Genomic DNA, 20,194 nt, shown 5'->3' with positions numbered 1-20,194 from the left:
GCATCTGCAAAACCCACACATACAAATCTCCTGTAAGTCACACAGTACAAGAAATACAAGGTCTAGGGACCCAAATTTTGTCTGTGACTTAAAACAGAATATGCTAGATAGACAGATATTTGTCCCACAGACTGCCCCTCCTATGTAACAGGCTTCCCATTATGTGAAGCTGTGTTTGTCTATTACCCAATTTAAGTGTAATCTAGACCAGTGGATAGGGAATAAGAAATTTACAATGGGTCTGGCACCCATGTCCCTTATGGAGAGAGGTAGCTTACAAATGCTTGGACCTCAAAGTCCTATTTGTATTCAGGACAACATCACTCTTTTGGGAAAACTTGGCTGTTTAAAATCTCTGAATCTATGAATAAGGCTTTTTTATTTTCGTAATCTCAAAAGCACAACTCAGCAATGAGCTGAGATGATTGTGAAAAATGCTACCTACACTGTGATGGAAGATGTAGCAAACTTATTGGCCAATACATTTAGCTCTAACTTTACCACTCTCTCCCTTCCATCTGTCTCTCAAGATGTACCTGAAACTGACTTGCCTCCAGCTATCACCGAAAACAAAGTCCTAAAAGTGCTATCAAAACCTAAAAATACTACATTGATGGGTCCTGACATAATCCCTGGATGCATGTTAAACACCATGAATCATGATTTAACTACACCCTAACAACACTGTCCAATTTCAACCTCTGTACAGGTTTTGTACCAACAGAATGGAAAACAGGTACAGTCATCCCCCAGCATAAGGAAGGACCTTCTACAGATACAGGTAATTACAGACCCATAAGTCTGATCAGTCTCATATGCAAAGCCATGGAAAGACATATAATTGAATTAATTAATTAGGACATAGGAAACCTCCAAACACCGGAGCCATCTCAGTTTGGATTCATCACGGGCAGGTCATCCTTATGAAGCCTGGTGAATTTTTTTGAAAAGGTCAACAAAACAATGGATGACAGCAAAACAGTACATACCACATACGTTAACCTGGCCAAACCTTTTGACACAATTCCCCACTCAAGCATAATAGAAAAGCTAGATAAACTGGGAATAAGCCCCTATGTCATTTGCTGGATTGCCAACTGGCTCACAGAAGTTACCGCCACAAAGAGACTAGTCATAATTCTGTGCTGGGAACTCTCCTGTTTGGCATCTCCTTTTCTGGAGTAAAAGCCAATAACAAAGGGCTCTGGCTGATTAAATTTGCAGACGGCTGCAAGCTAGGAGCAGTCACTGAATCCATAAATGACTTAGCCATCTTTCAAGAAGGTTTGCCCCAAATAAATAACTGTGCCAAAATCATAGACTGAATGTCAAAAATCCATTATTGCATCCTTTGGGAAGTCATCTACCCCAGGGAACTACCACATTGACAATGCAACCCTAAGAGTTGATCAAGTTGCATGAATTTGAGAACTTATGTGGTAGAGTGACCTAACTTTTGATCAAAATGTGTTTACTGTTGTAAGAAGGTCCTTCTACATTGCACAATTTATAAACAAAGGATTTGTGTCTAAATCTAGGCATATCATTGTCCCTCTTTATTCAGCCCTCATCAGACCAATCATTGAATATAATGCCCTCCCTTGGCATACATCTGCCTAGGCGCATGTAACAACTGGAACACCCATACAGATGCAATACTAAAAGGACACAAGGCGGAAACATGTTCTACATAGACCAACTCAAAGCCCTGTCATTATATTTGATCCATTACTGATGGATTTACTGCATATCAGCAAGTCAAATGGCATCAGAATTATTCAATCTAGGGATGTGAATCTTTTCTGCAAAATCAACAGAATGGTTTGGAGGAACAGTTATATCTTGCAGAGGGTACCTCTCCTATGGAACAGACTCCCCATCCACATAAAACAAAGTTCATCCCTGTTTATATTCAAGAAGAACATAGATCTATGGATGGGAAACTGAAAATGTACCCCACGACTGCCTCCTATACTGCTAATGGAGACAAGCAGTTGCTAAATGCTGTATTCCATTCATGAGTCCTTAACGCTCAACTGTCCAGATATTCACAGACTGTCCAGATTTTTGCCTCATATTTTTGGTCTGTTTCTCATAAAATTTGTGATTTTCTGACAAATCACTGGGATGATCTGAGGATTGAAGTCACTAAATAATGATATACATTTGTATTTCAGACTTCATATCCTTCAGACAAATGCATGCTAACACAAATCCTGTTAGTCTAGTAACTTCCTGAGTGTATAAGAGGAATATTTAAAAGCTGCCCCTATTTTTGGGCCATTGCCCCCCCCCCCCATTCTGTGAAGATTTGCCCAGATTCTTTGCACTAAGAGGTGGAGAGGTATGCATGAGCCCCCTCATGTTATCTATGGTATAATCCCAGTTATTCTCATTAAGGGTAATACACACATATATAATATATATAATACATACATAAATATATATATATATATATATATATATATATATATATATATATATATATATATATATATATATATATATATATATCAACTATGGGATGGGTACAGCCAATCTATAACCAAACGGGATAGGTTATTTTGCGCACAAAAAGAGAAACAGACTAGACTTTAAATGGCCTGCAAGTCAGCTAGCAAAGTACTTACCTAGGAACCTATGAATCTATGAACCTACGACATATTTTGATACCATTATTTTGTCAGGGTTGCAACTTCTGACACATTCGGCTGTTATCATTCCCAAACTGCAAGTTTAGGATGAGGTCCAAACCAGAAGTGACTGCAAGCTCTCTGTTCTGTTTATTAACAAACCAGTTCTCTTTGACCATGTATGCACATCGTTTGGTATTTCTTGTGCTTAAGTTAATGCTCAGACTAGTTAACAGTACTGGCCTTATTTGAAACCCATTTGTATATTTTCTATAGTAGATTTAGTTCTCCATTTGTAAATCCATTGGGTAAATATACAATAACTGTTGAAACAAGTAGCCCTGAGAAACACCTGAGATAATGATCTTTTTCTAGGCCTAACAGTGACATCAATCCTACGTTGTCCACATCTCTCAGATAATCAGTCCTCTGCCTGTCTCACAGTGATGTGTGCCAGATTGCTTTGGTGAACAGTCCCACAGGCCTGCAGTATAAAGCAAGGTATGTTTTATTACATGTGGTGGAGGGCTTTGCCATCACATTCCTCTGCAAGTAGTAATGTGAGATTAAAACAAAAAAAGTACCACAAGGTAACACGACTTAGAACTTCAGAGGATAAATCCACAAACTGTGTAAAACACTGCACCAGTTTATTGATCGAGAAAATAAACATTCACTAAGCACTTTCACCCTTTGAAGTAATGCGAGATTGTGTGCACCCTCCTCTTAACTACAACAACCAACAAGGCTGTAGCATCTCGTAGAAAGGGATGAAATTACATTATTGAATGAGTAATTCCTATAATTAGCCATGATTACTTGGGAGTTATGGAAATAATCTTTATGAATTTATAAAATTCACTCTTCTCATAAACATTAGGTTTGTGTCCCAAATGTCCTTGTTCTGAATGAGTATATGATGCAGAACATGGTCAAAAGGTATATAGAAACAAGCAACTGGAAGCACAGAATGTTCCTCCAGTAAACACAGGTTTACATAAGTCATAGATGCTTATGTTGTTTATGTGTCTCAAAACACTTTTCTTCCTAAACCTCCATCAAAATCAACTTGGACAACCTTGTCAACAAACATAAATAAACAGACAGGCAGAGTGATTGGTTGATTGATTGACTGATTATAACAATTCCATTAACTGACTCCCTAGAACATCCTTAAAATGGTTTGGCATGGCGTCCAACAAGCTATACAGTGCACAATTTACCAAACAGGCACTTTTGACATCACACTTAGTAGAAGTAAGCAACACAGAACCATATTATAATGAAGCTATGGAAGGCAACAACTACCTAAGAAACACTGGCAGCTTGTGTTGTTAAGTTAGGAACTAAGTCCTCACATCCAACCTCTGGTACACTTCTAATGCAAGACAAAAAGTTTACTTTTTAAAATACAGTAGCTCATACCATAGCAGTGTCATAGCAGGTCTTCTGCAATGTAAGCATTTGAAAGTTGACCTTGTAATATACAAACACAAAAAAAAGAAAAAGCTGCTTAAGTAGCTTTGTATAGTATGAAAGGAAATTCTGGTTCATAAAAGCCTTACAACACAGTTGTGCATTGCTGGGGTACTGAACAGCAAGGCTTTTCAAAGCCACATGTAAATGTGGTAGTCTGTGGGTGCAGTTCATCTCAGTACACTGCTTTATAAGGATTCTCACACAGTACAGTGATGTAGAGATATCCATAATCTGTAAAATCCATGCAAAGCAGTGCAGAAAAAGTGCATGTACATGTAGCAGTTAGCTGCATTACACCTATGAATACAGGAGAGTCTGAGCTTGGCAAAGCTACTCACACTTACCTTGCTCAGATTGCTGATCCAGGTCAGTAGGCCAGAGCACTGTGCTCCTGTGTATGAGTGTGTACATGAACGTGTATTTGCATACAGTGTGTGTGTGTGTGTGTGTGTGTGTGTGTGTGTGTGTGTGGTGTGTGAATACCTGAGGGTCTGTGTAAATGTGTATATCTGCCTGTCTGTCTATATGCATGCAGAGCCACTGTCCTGTACTATCTGGCAGGGAAGACTGAATAAAACAGGTCAACAGCCTACAACACTTTTGCTGTACTAAGGATTTGTAAAAGTGAGAGCACTCAAACACTAAAACCTTTTGTAGGCTTAACTATGACCCCTTAGATATTTCAGATATCTCCCGTTTAAGATTTTTATTAATGTTTGTTCATCATTACGTATTGATTTTATTAACTTTTAAGCAATATTGATTATGAAATGTGCTTGAGTTTTTTTATGAGGAGACAGAGAGGATTAGTTTACTATTTTTATTGAACTGTGTCCTAATAATTACAGACAAATTGCTTCTGTAAGATGATTGGTTAGTTGAGTCTTTCAATTTTGTAATGTTGTTATGCACTTTAGTCTGAAGAAGCGATCACAAAGATCGCAAAAGTGCTTAATCTTGTTATTTTGTTTTTGCTATTAAAGTGTCTGTTCCTTTTAGCCATGGTCAGTCGGGTTCTTTACTTATCTATTGTCAGATACTTCCTTAGTTAATTAAATCTGTGCAGAACATGTCTAAGTACATACGTGTATATCTGTGTGAGTCATTGTATGCATGTGTGCCACTGTGCATGCACATACATATTTCTGTGTATGTCTGGAGACAGGGGGGTGGGTGATAAGTGATAAAGAAAACAGAAGTGGTATAATACATGGATTATATATAGGTATAACATTCTTTGTAAACTAGAGAACCAGATTTATAGTTTCAGAATGCTTGAAAAATATGTCCTTGTAACCATTAAGATAGAGATGTATAGAGGTAATCTATTTGTGAAATGATGCCACTGGTTCCAGCCAAATCATTAGACAATAGTCATAAGAAATACTTTTTTCTGTTTTCTGTAGGGGTAAATCCCACACAAACGCAATGCCATTCCCTGTAACATGTTTACTCTGAGGTTTGCTGTACCTCAGGGAAAAGGAAATAACCTCAAAAAAATGAGGGTTTGGTTGTTTAGCCATGAACAACAAATCTCTTAAAAGTCGACAAAAAGGCAACCATATCGCTTCATGTTTATTGTGGATAAAATTGTCACTGGGTAGAAATACACACAGATGGCACTTTGCAAGTGTGCTTCAAAATATGAAGAGTAGGTAGGCAATGACTTGCAGAGGAGCAAATACTGAAACAGTATACAGCACAAAAGATGAAAACATTGTCCTTACCTTTTCTGTAAGTAAAAACAGAAAAAAAATGATACCCAAATGCTATTTAAAGAAGCTGTGCTTGTAACAAGGTGTTTTAAATTGCAGTGCAGCACATGTGAAAGTTGTTAACATATGAGCAGTAAATACTATAGTTCTGCACATGGTTAAGTACAGTTAAAATGGGCAACTGTGCCTAATGACCATTATTCGTGGGTTTTTTTTCCAAATGTTTAGGGTTTCTCACCCCTTAACAGGAATGGACCACATTCCTGAGACAGGCTGTGACACCAGGGAAATACTGCCAGTTCAGTTATCTGGAATTTTGTAAATAATTATATGTCACTTGAAAATATTAATATGATTTATATAGAAATGTGACACTGCCAGCCCAGCTGTCTGGGATTTTGTAAATAATCATATGTCATTTGTGAATAGTAATATAATTCATATGCTTGTCTTACAAATGTAAGAGAACTATATGTTATGCGTATATTAAACTACTGGTGCAGAAGTGTGTGTTGAACAGGGTTTGTACAGTACTGAGCTTCAAGGATGTGTCCACAGTGTACCCTACTGGAAAAGAACAGAAATGTATATAAACTATATACCTGTGAAAATGTATGTTTTAATAGTAGAAGCTGGAACACAGAGAGTTAATTTACAAAACTTCAAGAAAATAAGTTGAGATTGTTTTATGATTTTGTTATCTCTCAGTTTCAGTGAAACAGACACAATGTCTAGAGCTAAACATTTTTCTATTGTCTAAAAAGAAAAGTAATTACTAGGTTTAAAATGTAAAACTGTTAGTTTTATAACTTCCAGTTCTGGGCAAACTTCTGAGAGATATGTATTTCTCACACAGAAATGCTACATTTTGTTAAGTTTCTGTTAGCCTGAGGCATAGTATTTCTTTAGAGATAGATAGGAATATAGTAAAGATTACAGCTGGTTTACCATTTATTGAAGAGAATAAAAGCAGGATCCCAGCTTAATTGATGTACTTAGACAAGTTAATTAAAACAATTAAGGTGATTGAAATTAATCAAAGCTGAACTAACATGGCTTTAATGTGATTTTATCATTCAATCCATAAATATGTGCTTGCAACCTCACCACCCATCTGTTTTCTATCTCTTCTGACTTGTTCTTAAAGTTGCCTAATCTATGTGTTTTTCTAATACTTTAAACCTGAAGAAATGTCTAAGTCTACTATCAAGTATGTGTTGAGCCAGAGCGGTATTGGTATTTTCTTTGTGTATAGCATAAATAATGTCTCTAAAAACTTAAAACATTCTTGACACTGAGCTAAATAGACTCAATCAGCATATCCTTTGAACTTATAAACATGCCCAGTGATGGGATGTTTGAAAGTCTGATCATCATCTATGTATTGGCATTGGTTGCATGAACGGCAGGGAAATGTGCCTATTCTATTGGACCTGTTGACCTCGAAGAGAAAGAAAACAGATGGGTGGTGAGGTTGCAAGCACATATTTATGGATTGAATGATAAAAATCACATTAAAGCCATGTTTCTATTTACAAGCATTATATGCATTTTATCCATGTGAAGATGCGAATGTTATTTTATATGTCAGTTTTTAAGTGATGTTTTTATATATTTCTGTTGCACTATGTGTTTTTAGTAGGATACGCTTTTAGTTCAGCTTTGATTAATTTCAGTCACCTTAATTGTTTGCAATTAACTTGTCTAAGTATATCAATTAAGCTGTATATAAGGAGTGCAGTTTTTGGGTAATTTTTGAAGTCTGAAGAAGGATCCTGCTTTTATTCTCTTCAATAAATGGTAAACCAGCTGTGGTTGTTCGTGAATACTTTTGAGGTAATTCAGCCATTGGTGCACTCTTGTTCTTATGCTTTTGGATTGACTGTGAATATTACCCGGCAACTTTCATTTTGTTCCTGATTTTGTCTTTATTGCCTGGGACATGGCTGTTGAACCTACATCACTGATTGAGATACAAACTTCTGAGTCCAATGGAGCATTTAATTTAAGGGATTTTACAGAGATGAATAATAATCCTCTATTGAAACTGTCAACGAAAGAGCTGTGTAATAATGATGATGAACGAAATAGAATGCAACATGACATGGACATTATTTTAACCACGAAATTACAAAAGTTGAAAAGCATCCAATGGCAAAAGCTACACATGGAGGCCTGCCTGAGTTTCAAGCTTGTTCCTAGGGGCTTAAGAGTACTTCCTGAGCAGCTCAATCTTGAAACAAGTTTTGCTTACATAAAAATATTAATAGAGCAGTATGAGCAGTTGGAGAAAGTGCTTAAGCTTGAGATCAAAAGTTTGGAGGCAGAACTCATTAGAATACTGAATGCTAAAGAATTGGAGATTTTACATGACGATTTGAAGTTGATGTTGTCTTCATTTGAAAGTAAATCCTTACAGGATAAAAAAGAAAGTTGGAGGGACAGGAGTTTTAAACATTCTAACATTGAAACCAGCAACGCTTTGAAATCAGGGCACTCTAAACAAGAAGCAAGGAATTTGAAGGCCAGCACCTATCCAGTGCAGCAGGTCATTGTTGAGGCAATCGTCCATTCAGATGGAGAGTCTTGTTTGCCATTGAAGCTACAGCTAACAAGGATGTTAAACAGCCAACTATCGATGCATTTTGAATATAGATTTTTGGAACACCCATAAAGTCCTTCGAGAAAAGGACTTGGTCACCCAACAACAGGCAGAAGGCATTGAAACCGACACAGAGAACTTAGTTCTCAACATTTCCAGGTACGTGCTTAGTAAGCATGAAATATCTATTTTAAATAAGGGGTTGAGTTTTATCCCCTCTGGTTTTATTGATGTAGCGGACATCATAATGGACATTAAACTGTTCACAAGGAACATTGGGTTGAAATTATTATTTGGAGACAATGATAAATATGATAGCAATAACACCAAAGAATTTAAGAAGCCCTCCACTTTCATGCCTCCACATAATCCTATGTTGGATGCATTTTGACTTACATAAACTTTACAACAATAGCTTTTATAATACTACCAAAGATGAGAAGGAAGCTATCATAAGCTTACAGAACAATGTGGACATTGTAATTAGACAGGCAGATAAAGGGGGAGCCATCGTGGTGATGGACAAGGAGATGTATAATGATAAAATAGAGTATATGTTATCAGAAGAGGTTCTCGGTTCGATCCTCAGCTGGGGTGCCAGTCTGCATGTCCTACATCCCAAAGACATGCTGCAGGTGGATTGTGCCTTCTGTGGAAGGTTGGGCTGGCAACTCGACACCATAAAACTCCACTGCCATTCAAAAGAAGAAGAAGAGTATATGTTATCAGACAGTGAGACGTACCAAACATTGAATGGTAGTTCTCTCAATATGTTAATTAAGAATGTGCATGGACATTTATATGACTTATTATTGAGCAATGTTATTAATTTTGAGCTATACAAGTATTTTATTGTGGAAAATCCATTGGTTCCTACTTTCAGGGGGACTTCCAAAGGTACACAAGAATTTAATGGACCCCCCACTGAGACCAATTGTTTCAAGCAAGGGGGGCTAACCGAACCATTATCAATATACTTGGATAAAATGTTCAAACCTGTTGTTAATGAAACACAACATATATTGAGGGACACACAACATTTTCTTGAAAGTTTGGCTGGTTTTAATAAATTAGAACCCATCGATAAAAATGATCTCTTTGTCACACTAGATGTCAGATCCCTGTTTACCTCCATACCTAACAAGACAGGAATTGAATATGTTAGATTATTTTTATTAGATAAAAATGTTACCAATAATTTGATAATCAGATGGACATTATTATTAGAAATTATTCTTGAGAATAATGTACTGTTATATGATAGAGCATATTACCTACAAAGGAAAACCTGGTGTTGGCATATTCAGACTACTCGGAACATCTCAGATTTTATAGTAATTTTGTGGATGATGTGTTCTTGGTGTGGAGAGGAACAGAAGAAAGATTACAAGAATTTGTCCACTATATCAATACATTCTAGCAATACAATTGAATTTCTAGATGTGAAGTTAACTAAGACAAATACAGGTATTAACACTGAACTGTTTAGAAAATCATGCTGGAGGAACAATTTATTACATTGGACCAACATGCATCCTCGCCATGTGTATTCCAATGTAGTTGATAATCAAGCACTGAGATTGTCCAGATTAACCACACAGGATGACGTTTATAGACAACATACAGTTAAGCTGGCTAATAACTTCATATCCAGAGGGTATAAGACAGCAGAGGTACAGGGAGCCATATCAATGAGTGACCAACATAGAATGGGTAAAGGCACCCCATTTTTCAACAGGGTGGACCATGATTTCTCTTCTTCAACGCCACATACTAAGCAGATCACAACCAGAGCGGTTAAGAATAGGCTCACTATCTCCTTTTCCAATAGGAATAGATATATTAAGTGTATCATTAGCGACAACTGGAAGTTGCTTATGTATGATGATCATATTAGACGGCTAGTGAGTGATCAACCTAATATATCCTATAGGAATATGAAATCTCTTAACAGGATTTTATGTTATGACAACACTGTAGACGAGGTCAACAGGTCCAATAGAATAGGCACATTTAATGCCAATACATAGATGATGATCAGACTTTTAAACATCCCATCACTGGGCATGTTTATAAGTTCAAAGGATATTATTTAGCTCAGTGTCAAGAATGTTTTAAGTTTAAACTAATCATATTTATGCTATACACAAAGAAAATACCAATACCGCTCTGGCTCAACACATACTTGATAGTAGACTTAGACATTTCTTCAGGTTTAAAGTATTAGAAAAACTTCGGAGAACACATAGATTAGGCAACTTTAAGAACAAGTCAGAAGAGATAGAAAACAGATGGGTGGTGAGGTTGCAAGCACATATTTATGGATTGAATGATAAAATCACATTAAAGCCATGTTTGGCAGCACGATCCTTAAAACATTAACTTCTATTTACAAGCATTATATGCATTTTATCCATGTGAAGATGCGAATGTTATTTTATATGTCAGTTTTTAAGTGATGTTTTTATATATTTCTGTTGTTAGTTCAGCTTTGATTAATTTCAATTACCTTAATTGTTTGCAATTAACTTGTCTAAGTACATCAATTAAGCTGTATATAAGGACTGCAGTTTTTTACTTTTGGATCCTGCCTTTATTCTCTTCAATAAATGGTAAACCAGCTGTGATTGTTCGTGAATACTTTTGAGGTAATTCAGCCATTGGTGCACTCTTGTTCTTATGCTTTATAGTAAAGATTAGTTTAGATGTTTTCTGTATTCATTTGAAACTGTCCTGCAATGTTGTTAAATATTTCCTCTGATTCTGAACTCTGTAGTTACCATTTTGACTGAGTATTGTCTTGTTTTTTATTTAATATTAACTATATTTAAACCTGTTTTTGTGTCTGATATTTCTGAGACATATTTAAGATCTGAGAGTACTTTCATATGTATTTGGTGACACTGTATAGGCCACTCCTAAATAGCCTTGGTCTTGGCACACTTACCATTTGGATAATAGGGACATTACACAGTAGGATCGGGCACCCTTTGTAAGGGCCTCATGGTAGCTGATAAGTATGAGCTGGCTGGTGGCAGTGATAACTACCTAATTGTCTGGGCAGAAGGGGGCATAGCTAGTAAACCTGTGCCAGCCTTTCACAGGTGTGTGTGTGTGTGTGTGTGTGTGTGTGTGTGTGTGTGTGTGTGTGTGTGTGTGTGTGTGTGTGTGTGTGTGTGTGTGTGTGTGTGTGTGTGTGTGTGTGTGTGTGTGTGTGTGTGTGTGTCAGCTACTTGGGCAGGGACACAAATAACTGGTTGGACAGAGAAGGTGCTAGAGGTCTTAGCTTGGTCACTCAGCTGAGATCTTAATCCTATAGCTGTGCCAGTGGGGAGTCTTATTGGGGATCTGGAGAAAGAGGGAGAAACCAGCCCCAGACTGACTGTGATCTCTGTGTGGACTTAAGGGAAATTGTACTTTACTGTGTGTGTACTTGTCATTCTCCCATTGTGTACGTCCCTCACTGTTACCAATGGTGAGGATTGAGGCTCCTTGATTACTGGGCCAGTGCAGGGGCATCACACAGGCTATGATTAAAGTTCATGAAATTGGTATTGCTTCAGCCTTTGACATCTTCCAAGACAACTCTTCTCAGCACAATGTACCCTAAACTGCCTCCTTCTGCAGTTCATATGACATTATACGTATCAATACATATTTAAGTATGCAAGAGTTTTTACTCCTACTACTTTTGGATTAAGCAAGTGATTTTTAATTTCTATAGTTCTAGTTTCTCAGTATGCAGGGCACTATACTTGCTAGGTGTAGCTAATGCAGTTATTAATGTTACTTTTGTTCCTTTTTCTAAGACTGTTTTTCTTACTTCTGCTTTCTTAACTCTTGGCATTGGATGAACCCATATGATCAGAATTTCTTGATTTTCAGTAATGTTTTTGTGATTCATGTTGCACATCTTGTTGCTGGTTGCAAAGTAATGATGGCTGAGGGACTGTATATGGAAAACCTCAGTAATGTGCCATGACTACTGCAATGAGAATTGTGCAGACACTAGAACATATAGGTACCCGAGAATCATTATTGCCTGCATGAAGTGATTATATGTCCTCCATATATGAGGCATATGATAGAGGTAAATATCACTATAATGGACTATGCAAGGAAACAAAATTAAAGTAACAGAAAAATGGAAAAATAAATGTTGAATAATAATTTTCAAACAAATTCTGAGCAATCCCTTTTTGGAAACAACTTAACTATGCTTGACTTGGACAGATCAAGGGACCAACAAACTAGAACAAGTAAGCAAACAAACAGAAAAGGTAAACAACTCGAACAATATTATACTATAATATCATCTTAATTTCTATGGTGTTGATTTTGTGATTTCAGTATAGAAGTGCAGTAACATGGCCTGCTAGATGATGTGATTTTGGGTACAAAATTCATTGAACAAAGATCATGTTTTCTGTTTTGGATGAGTAAGGTCATACTGCAAGACATATGGAAACCATTAAAGCTAAGTCCAAATCTGGTTTACCTTGGCTTTTAACACACATGAAAAATGCATATCAACAGGTTCAGACTACACTTAGTATGGTTTTGGAAAATATAAGAAAACTACTTAGAAATGGAATTCTAAAAGAAAATGCTACCATTAATTTGAAACCTGCCATAAAAATGATTACTGGCTCCTGTCTTCACACACCTTCACTTTTACATTGTATGTGCCATTATTATGCCTGCTCTGTGATAAAAAGGTCTACACCAAAATGCCTAACCTCACTTAGTATAAATTCAATACATCTAAAACCATTTAATATAAAGCTAATAAAACAATTAAAACAACACTAACAAAAAATGAAACTATTTTTGAAGGGGACAAGTGCACCTGTACCTTTCACATCCCCTGCTAATTACATATCCTGACTCCCAGATTATACAACAGTGGGGAAAACGACAAACTCCCATAATCCACTGTGTGCATTCTTGCAAAGACCACACACATCACATCATACATATTCTAATGCAAGATTCACTTACACTACTATCACAAAGCTAAATACACATGGCCACATAAATACATTATTCTATTTAATAAACACTGATGTAATGCATAACATCTACAATGAGAACAAATGAATTTAGACCAAATGAATGGAACCCTGACAAAAAAATCTGCCATCCCAACAAAGGACTGAGTAACTCTGCACAGAATTATGAGAACATCGGCTAAGAAGGCAGAGTAAATATTATTTTGCTATAAAATTGCTGAGAAATGGTAAACTAGGTTTACAGTTGTAGGTAAATTATACTTTAACATAAAACTTTACAGAGGTTGTTAGTGATAGTACTGTCTCACTACAGCCACATTTAGAGATAAGTTTCAGTTCCACGGTGTTTTTAATTTTCTTCTACAATGCTGTTTGTAATATGCTGCATTAAGCCAGTTATTATGAAAATAACATTACCTCTTACATGCAACATGTTTCTTTGACTTCTCTGATATATTTAAAATGTTTATCCAGACTACATATCCTGGCACAATCAACCTTTAACCACACACTTAACAGTATAAGTATCACTTAAAACATTGGCAAAATGCCCTTGTATTAGTTGGACTGTGTTCCAGAAACATCTACAATCAGAGTACAAGTGTGAAATATTACTCACTGTTCCAGCTCTCCTTGCAATAACTGTGTGAAAGTGCCCATCTGAAACCTTCTTGGTGGTCATTAGCTTATATGTCCCACTTCCAAGGTTGTATGAGAATCGCATTCTTCCTTCGATTATTTCAAGAGCAAGGAACTCGGCTCGTTCTCCTGTTTGGTTGTCATAGTTATAAAGTAGAAGAGCATTATTTTTAATGGTAGAAAACTTAAGATATATGTAATTGTTGTGTGGATCCAGACTGGGGAATTCCATGTATGAGAGTTCTTCAAAGCCATAGCTGTTTAACTCACAGTGTTTTCCAAAAACACCTGGGTGAAAAAAATAAATTGTCAGAAAGGTTAGTAAAGGTCTTTAAATGGAAAGGAACAGATAGAAGACAATTCTTTTACAGAGTATTGTGTGTAGCAATTAACATTAGTTGTAAGATGACCTTGATTAACAAACTATACACTTCAGTTTAAATTTAGTTTTACTAGAAAATGCATCCTAAAGCTTGAACTAATCTATGAGGACAATACGATAGGTGTTACATGTCTGCTTAATCCTATTTTGTAAAGTTTACTAATCAAATTTAGTTATATGATTTCAGTCGGGCATCACAGAAGGTTACAATATGATTCACTGATCTACAGTAATACATCGCCTTGCATTATTACAATTGGAAAGTAACAGGTGAGTGAGAAACCACTACTACCATGTGAATTAAAATGTGCTAATTACAGGACCTTCAAGCAATGTCCCATAGAATATGATAGCCTGAAATAAGGGCACACAAAAGTATTTGGTTTTGGTTTGCAGTCTTCTTACCCTAACCACAGCCTGAATTATTTTATTAAATGTAGATCCTCATCAAAAGCTTTCTTTATTCTTGAGCAGCCTCTCCAAACTGACCTGGGTACCTATGGGCTTGCATTACTTTATCTGCCTGTTTATTCCTACAGATTATATTGTAAGAGAAGCATTGCAGTCAAGTGGAATAGAATAGGACAGGCTGTGCATTTATGAAGAGAATAGGACAAGCTGTGCATTTATAACCTCTCATATTCTGTTCCACATAACTCTTACCTCCAAGTATTTCCTCATCTATGTTTTAATGGAAGAAAACTTAATCCATAAAGTCCATTTAAAGGAGTATATGCTAGCTTTGCCTTGACATATTTGAGCTGTAGCAGATTTTTTTGTTATTCGTTCAAAAGCAGCATACCATGGTGCTATTTGCTTGTTCTTATATCTTAGTGGTGTTTAATCGCAGTATATTGCTGTTCAGTCTCCTCTGAGATCAGTGGGACATAGAGAATAAAAGAAAACTAGCTGGAGTCTTTCACTGCGTCATTTTATGTTTCAGAATTATTACAGAAGATCACTTACTGAAATTTCATTTGCAAAATTAATGAACAACAGGAGAGAAAAAGTAGTATGTAACCCGCTCTGTTTTTCTGTTTGATTTTATCTTTACTGCTCTCCTTCTACTCTTTGCATCTTGACCACTTTAGAACATTAAAAGTTATTGCTGAGTCCTGTTTTTCAAGTGTACAGTGGATGTAAAAAGTTTACACACCCCTGTTAAAATGCCAGTTTTTTGTGATATAAAAAGATGAGACCACAATAAATCATTTCAAAACTTTTCCCACCTTTAATGTGACTTATAACCTGTACAATTCAATTGGAAAACAAATTAAATCTGTTAGGGGGGAAAAATATAAAAAAAATAAAAAAACGTACAATAAACTGGTTGCATAAGTGTTCACACCCTTAAATTAATGCTTTGTTGAAGCACCTTTGATTTAATTACTGCATTCAGTCTTCTTGGGTACACACCTGCCATCAATTAAAGAGAGTCTGATTAACCCCAAATAAAGTTCAGTTGTCCTAGTAGGATTTTCCTGACATTTACTCAGTTGCCTGCCTAAGGAAAAGCCATGGTTCACTGAGAGCTTACAAAGCATAAAAGGTATCTCATTGTTGAAAGGTATCAGTCAGGAGAAGGGTACAAAAAAACTCCACAGCATTGGATATACCATGGAAGATAGTGAAGACAGTCATCAAAAAGTGGAGAAAATATGGGACAACAGTGACGTTGCAAAGAACTAGACGTCCCTCCAAAATTGATGAAAAGACAAAACGAAAACTGGTCAGGGAGGTTGCTAAGAGACCTACAGTAACACTAAAGGAGCTGCAGGAATTTCTGGCAAGTGCTGGTTGTGTACTACATGTGATAATCTCCCGTATTCTGCATATGTCTGGGCTATAGGGAATGGTTGCAAGACGGGAGCCTTTTCTTTCACAGAAAAGCATCCAGGCCTCACTAAAATTTGCAAAACAATATATCTAGTCTCCCAAAAGCATGTGGGAAAATGTGTTATGATCTGATGAGACCAAGGTTGAACTTTTTGGCCACAATTCCAAAAGGTATGATTGACACAAAAACACTTCACATCACCAAAAGAACACCATCCCCACGGTGAAGTATGGTGGTAGCAGTATCATACTTTGGGGTTGCTTTTCTTCAGCTGGAACTGGTGCTTCAGTCAAGGTGGAGAGAATTATGAACAGTTGCAAATACCAGTCACTTTTGGCCCAAAACCTTCTGATGTCTGCTAGAAAGCTGAAGATGAAAAGGACTTTAACCTTTCAACATGACAATGAAACCAAGCATACATCCAAGTCAACAAAAGAATGGCTTTACCAAAAGAAAATTAAAGTTATGGAATGGCCCCACCAGAGCCCAGACCTAAATCCTATAGAAAATCTGTGGGGTGACTTGAAGAGGGCTGGGCACAAGACATGCCCTCGCAATCTGACAGATTTGGAGCGCTTTTGCAAGGAAGAGTGGGCAAATATTGCCAGGTCAACAAGTGCCATGCTGATAGACTCCTACCCAAGAAGACTGAATGATGTAATTAAATCAAAAGGTGTTTCAACAAAGTATTAGTTTAAGGGTGTGCACACTTATGCAACCAGCTCATTGCACGTTTTTTTATTTTTTATATTTTTTCCCCTAACAGATTTGTTTGCTTTTCAATTGAATTGTACAGGTAATAGGTCACATTAAAGGTGGGAAAAGTTTTGAAATTATTTATTGCGGTCTCATTTTTTATATCACAAAAACCTGGCATTTTAACAGGGGTGTGAACACTTTTTATATCCGCTGTATATGACACTTACTGCCCTGCCTGCTTGAATTGCTTAGTTAGACTGACAGCAGTACTATCATTAAAGCTGTTCATAATTTGCACTGGGAGCCGCGATTCCACTGGTAATTTTTCATCAGCATTCTACAGTGCTTTGCATTTTCATATGGGTATTTTATGTGGTGCGTTGTTGGGTTTAGCCTTACTCTCCATTTTCAGCGTGTGTTAGCAGTGGCACCAGAGGGCTGTATCTAATTTCTGGGACTGTACATGTATTTACAGACCAGCCAGCACTGGTATGCAGTGCAAGGATATTTTGTTTGGTTTGAAGACAATGTACAGCAGTGGATGATGTAATATTTGGAGCTGTTTGGCTCCTTATATCTCTTTGACTCCTTCTATTTTTTAAACACTATGGATCTCAATTGCCAATGGTTTGTTTGGTTATACCTAATCTACCCTACAGCTCCACTACCAACCAAATGGCATGTTTCTTCTATTGTTCTGTTGAGGATCTATAAAGGATTACTCTTAAAGATGGCATGTACTTAGCATCTTCAGTTAATACAGGAGATACATTAAGAGAAATTATTTTAACAGTACAGTTTTACTATACCAGCATTCACAGTTTTAGCTGTAAATGAAGCAGGATTGTTAATGCTTTGCAATTTCTATTTTGCAAGTCTCTTAGTTCTGATGATAAGACTTGTTATACTTGATGATGATTTTCACTATATTACTTATTTATTTATTTGACATTTCTTGACCAGAGTAGTCCGACTGGGACAGAGCACTTTTTCAGCGGAGGCCCGGGGAGAAAAGCTCAGTGTACAAAAAAAATAGATGATAATAAAGTTCAGTAAATATGAATTACAATGAGAATCGATTGTCAGATGCATTTACAATAGTGGAGGCAAGCAAGAGTTAATCACAAATAAAGCTATTTTTATTATCTGTCCAGAATTATAAAGATTTACTAGACCTCAGTATGATAACCTACTTGCTTATTTCAGATGACCTTCATAGGGCTAACATACAAAGTCTCTTATAACAGTTTGTTTTATGCTTTATATTATTTAACTATTGTTTCATACCATTTATATATTTAATCATATTTAACTATTTTTATACTATTTGTATTTCCTTCTATACTACTCAGTAACTAAGCTTTTAATGATATTAATCATCTAAATTAGTTAAAACTGCTTTATTTATTTTTATTTAACCATATAGCTTACTTCTGTACTAATAATTTCAGTTAAAAGTATGCAATAATTTTCTAGTGTTTAGAGTATTATAACAATTATTTAGAATTAGACTCTTGATTACATATATTATATGTATACGTACTGTTTTATCTCTGGATTTATAATGCCTCTTGCACTTGTGAAGAATTTGTGTGAGAAAGTCCTTTGCCTCTTTTGTCTGCCTAGGGTTGTAGATTATATATTCTTTTGCTGTGGGGGTTTATATTTACTTAGAAAGCGTAGCTGATCAGATAACCGTAGAATTCCTATAGTGTTGTGCTTTCTCCAATGGTATCACTTCATTATTAGGGTTTTGTGTTACCACCTGAGGTTGAGATATATGTGCACAGAGCCCTTCCTGTCTGCATAGAACACCATGACAGCCTGCTTTCCACCATCACTAAGTCTGACCTGCACCTCAGTGGTCTGTACATCCTTTTACTTTGATCCGGTATATGAATCAAAGGCATGCTTAACGTTATTGCTAATATGCCCTGTATCACATGAGCAAAGAGATACTTGTTTATAAAGGAGACAACTATTGAAAAGATGCTTGCATATGCCTTTTCATTTCCACTTCCAGCCAAAGAAGACAAATATTTTACAGGAAGATCTATTACCTACTTGTTCTAAGCAAATGAGGTTTAGGGGTTAGCTTTGTAAGGGGAATGGGGGTGGAGGAAGGTTGGAATCTTTTAATGGGTAGGATGAAGGAGAAGGAGTTTAGGTAGTGTGTGGGTGAGGAAGAGTTAATTTAATAAGGGGAAATCTAAAGAAAGTGAGTCAGGTGTGGGGTGGGACTTAAGAGGAATTTATATAAGGTAGCAAGGAAATACATCAGATTTAGGCATGATCTTGCTACTGCAGGCTTACGTCCGAGATGACCTGTAGGTACTTCAGAGCACAGTTAAGCCTCAGATCAACAATAGTGGTCTATGTTACTTCATCAAATTTTTACTTCCATGAATACCTAATCATTAACCCCATTACATCGAACATTTGTTCATCGAATGTTCACATCAGTGAACAGTTTTCATAGGGAAGTGAGTTAGTTATTTAGTCAGGTGGAGGAAAGTGGCTTGTGTAAAGTTATTTTGTTTTTTTTTTTTTGTTTTTTTGTTTTTTTTTTATCTTATCTATTTGATAGATAATGGATATGCAGAGTTTGCAAGATCTATTCTGGGAGTTGCCTAGCAGTGAGACTCCGGCAACTAAAGAGCATGTTGAGTCAAGTAGGTAGAGGAAAAAGCAATTGGGAAGAGCAAGTTGGTAGTACAAGGAAAACAGGCATGGCAGTTGAGGGATGTTGTCACAGTGGATACTCCAATGGCTGGAATGGTGCATGATGTGGTTGCAGGTAAGGACACACTGTTGAGAGTTCATGTAAGAATGCTGGACTTGTTGCAGGTTGTGAGTTGTTTGGTGATCGGTGGGGACAGGTCACATCATAGGTCTGGCAAAGCTGCAGGAGCCATGGAGGATCTGCAGGGGCTTAGTTAGGCTCAAGCAGGTCATGCACCAGGGAGGGTAGCGTAGGGTTGTCTATGGGGAGTTTGGCATCATCCATAGGCAGGATGGAGGCACAAATACATGAGGTTGGGTCAGACTTTGGGATTCAGCTGGGTGATTGGTTGGTTACACAGGCCCTGAGGCATAGGAGTGGAGTAGTCTTTCTAATCACTCACATACTGTCCTCAGATAAAGAAAAGATTTGGAAAGGGGAGTATGGTGACATTTTTCAGATAACTGATGTGGA

General features: G+C 36.7%; 1 protein-coding gene across 1 annotated transcript in view; it reads right to left on the bottom strand.

Annotated features, from left to right (window-relative positions):
* The window catches only part of FAT4 (FAT atypical cadherin 4), an 893,394-nt gene that overhangs the window by 102,204 nt on the left and 770,996 nt on the right, over positions 1-20,194 (bottom strand). Inside the window, exon 11 of the mRNA XM_044061699.1 lies at positions 14,061-14,368. Coding sequence (XP_043917634.1) covers positions 14,061-14,368 — 308 coding nt within the window. The remainder of the gene's footprint in view (positions 1-14,060; positions 14,369-20,194) is intronic.

This window comes from Protopterus annectens, chromosome 2.part0, assembly GCF_019279795.1.
Source record: "Protopterus annectens isolate FY-2018-M chromosome 2.part0, PAN1.0, whole genome shotgun sequence".
Classification (NCBI taxonomy): Eukaryota; Metazoa; Chordata; order Ceratodontiformes; family Protopteridae; genus Protopterus; species Protopterus annectens.
The sequence above is the reverse complement of the archived record's forward strand: the minus strand, read 5'-3'. Positions and strand labels throughout refer to the sequence as shown.